Consider the following 1,157-nt stretch of genomic DNA (forward strand, 5'->3'; position numbering starts at 1 on the left):
TTGTCTCATGTGATTGAGGACGCCCTGCAGCAAACCCGCTGCAACATCAGCTGGCTGAAAGCTACACGACCCTGCCGATTGCTGTCGGAGGGACTGGGTCAATCAGCGGCGATGCTCTTACATCCCCGTCCAAAGCCTCCGCTGCCCTTCCCCACACCCCCCCTCCTTGCTGCCTTATCCCCTCCGTACCTCCCCCAAACCCAACCCAGACCAGAACGGGGGATGCACACGCGCGGGTCTCCCCTTCCTGCCCCTTTAATCCGGGTCTAGCTCCTCCTCATCCCCCTTGCACGCTCCCAGAGCCTCCTCTCCCCCCACGCCGCTGGCTCCCTGCTCCCACGGGACTGGGAAATTGGCACGATTTCAGGCCCTCGGGCGCAGGAGCGCAGCAGCGAGCCTGGGCCACGCAGAGCCACGGCAAGGTTTTGAATAAGCCCCTCCTTCTTCAAATTACCCCCGAGGGGAAGGCAAAGCCTCCTGGCCCCTCGGTAAGGGCTTAGCTCCCTCCCAGCCCCTCACCCCAAAGCCGCAGTCCCCAAACAAGCCATTTGTATCATCCGCTGCATTAACGCATCAGGGGCAGCTGCAGGCAGCTGGGTCTGCAACGGAGCACGGGGCAGGCAGGGATCCTAAAACAGCTCCGGCGGCAAAGGGTAAGGGGATGAAATACCCTCCTTACACCCCCTACGTGCCCCGTGGAACAACCGTGGCTCATCCCCAGGCCCACGAAGGCTCTAGTTTGTCGGGACAGCGCTGACTCCTGGGGTGAGATGACCCCCAGCTCATCCAACACGTGCTGGAGAGCGATGCCTCGCCCAGGCCGCAGCTGCCATTGGGACCCGAAGCGACCCAGCCCTCACCTCCACCTTGATGGCACAGCGGCCGATGGCTCGAACCGCCTTCCTCACGAAGTCCACGTCCACCTCCGTGGCGTACTCCTTCAGCTCCGCCAGCACCTGCCGGAGGGGACAAGACAGTGAGAGCCCGGCTGCGAGAAACGCCACCAGAAAAGCGGGGCAGCGACCCAGCAGAAGCAGGCTGGGTGGTAGAGCCGCTCCCGCCAGCATCCTGCAAAGCTGGGTCTAGGATTTCTCGGGCGAATCGCCTCCCCGTGGGGCTGGAGGCCCCCCCTGCCCCCCGCACGCCCCCCTCCTTGC

The 1,157-nt window shown here is 64.1% G+C and overlaps 1 protein-coding gene across 1 annotated transcript in view; it reads right to left on the reverse strand.

The window, feature by feature from the left end:
* The window catches only part of AP1B1 (adaptor related protein complex 1 beta 1 subunit), a 28,640-nt gene that overhangs the window by 16,692 nt on the left and 10,791 nt on the right, over positions 1-1,157 (reverse strand). The window contains 1 exon segment of the mRNA XM_019471284.1: positions 861-956. Within this exon segment, the coding sequence (XP_019326829.1) occupies positions 861-956 (96 nt within the window).

The sequence above is a fragment of the Aptenodytes forsteri genome, unplaced genomic scaffold, assembly GCF_000699145.1.
Source record: "Aptenodytes forsteri isolate BGI_AS27 unplaced genomic scaffold, ASM69914v1 Scaffold129, whole genome shotgun sequence".
Classification (NCBI taxonomy): domain Eukaryota; kingdom Metazoa; phylum Chordata; class Aves; order Sphenisciformes; family Spheniscidae; genus Aptenodytes; species Aptenodytes forsteri.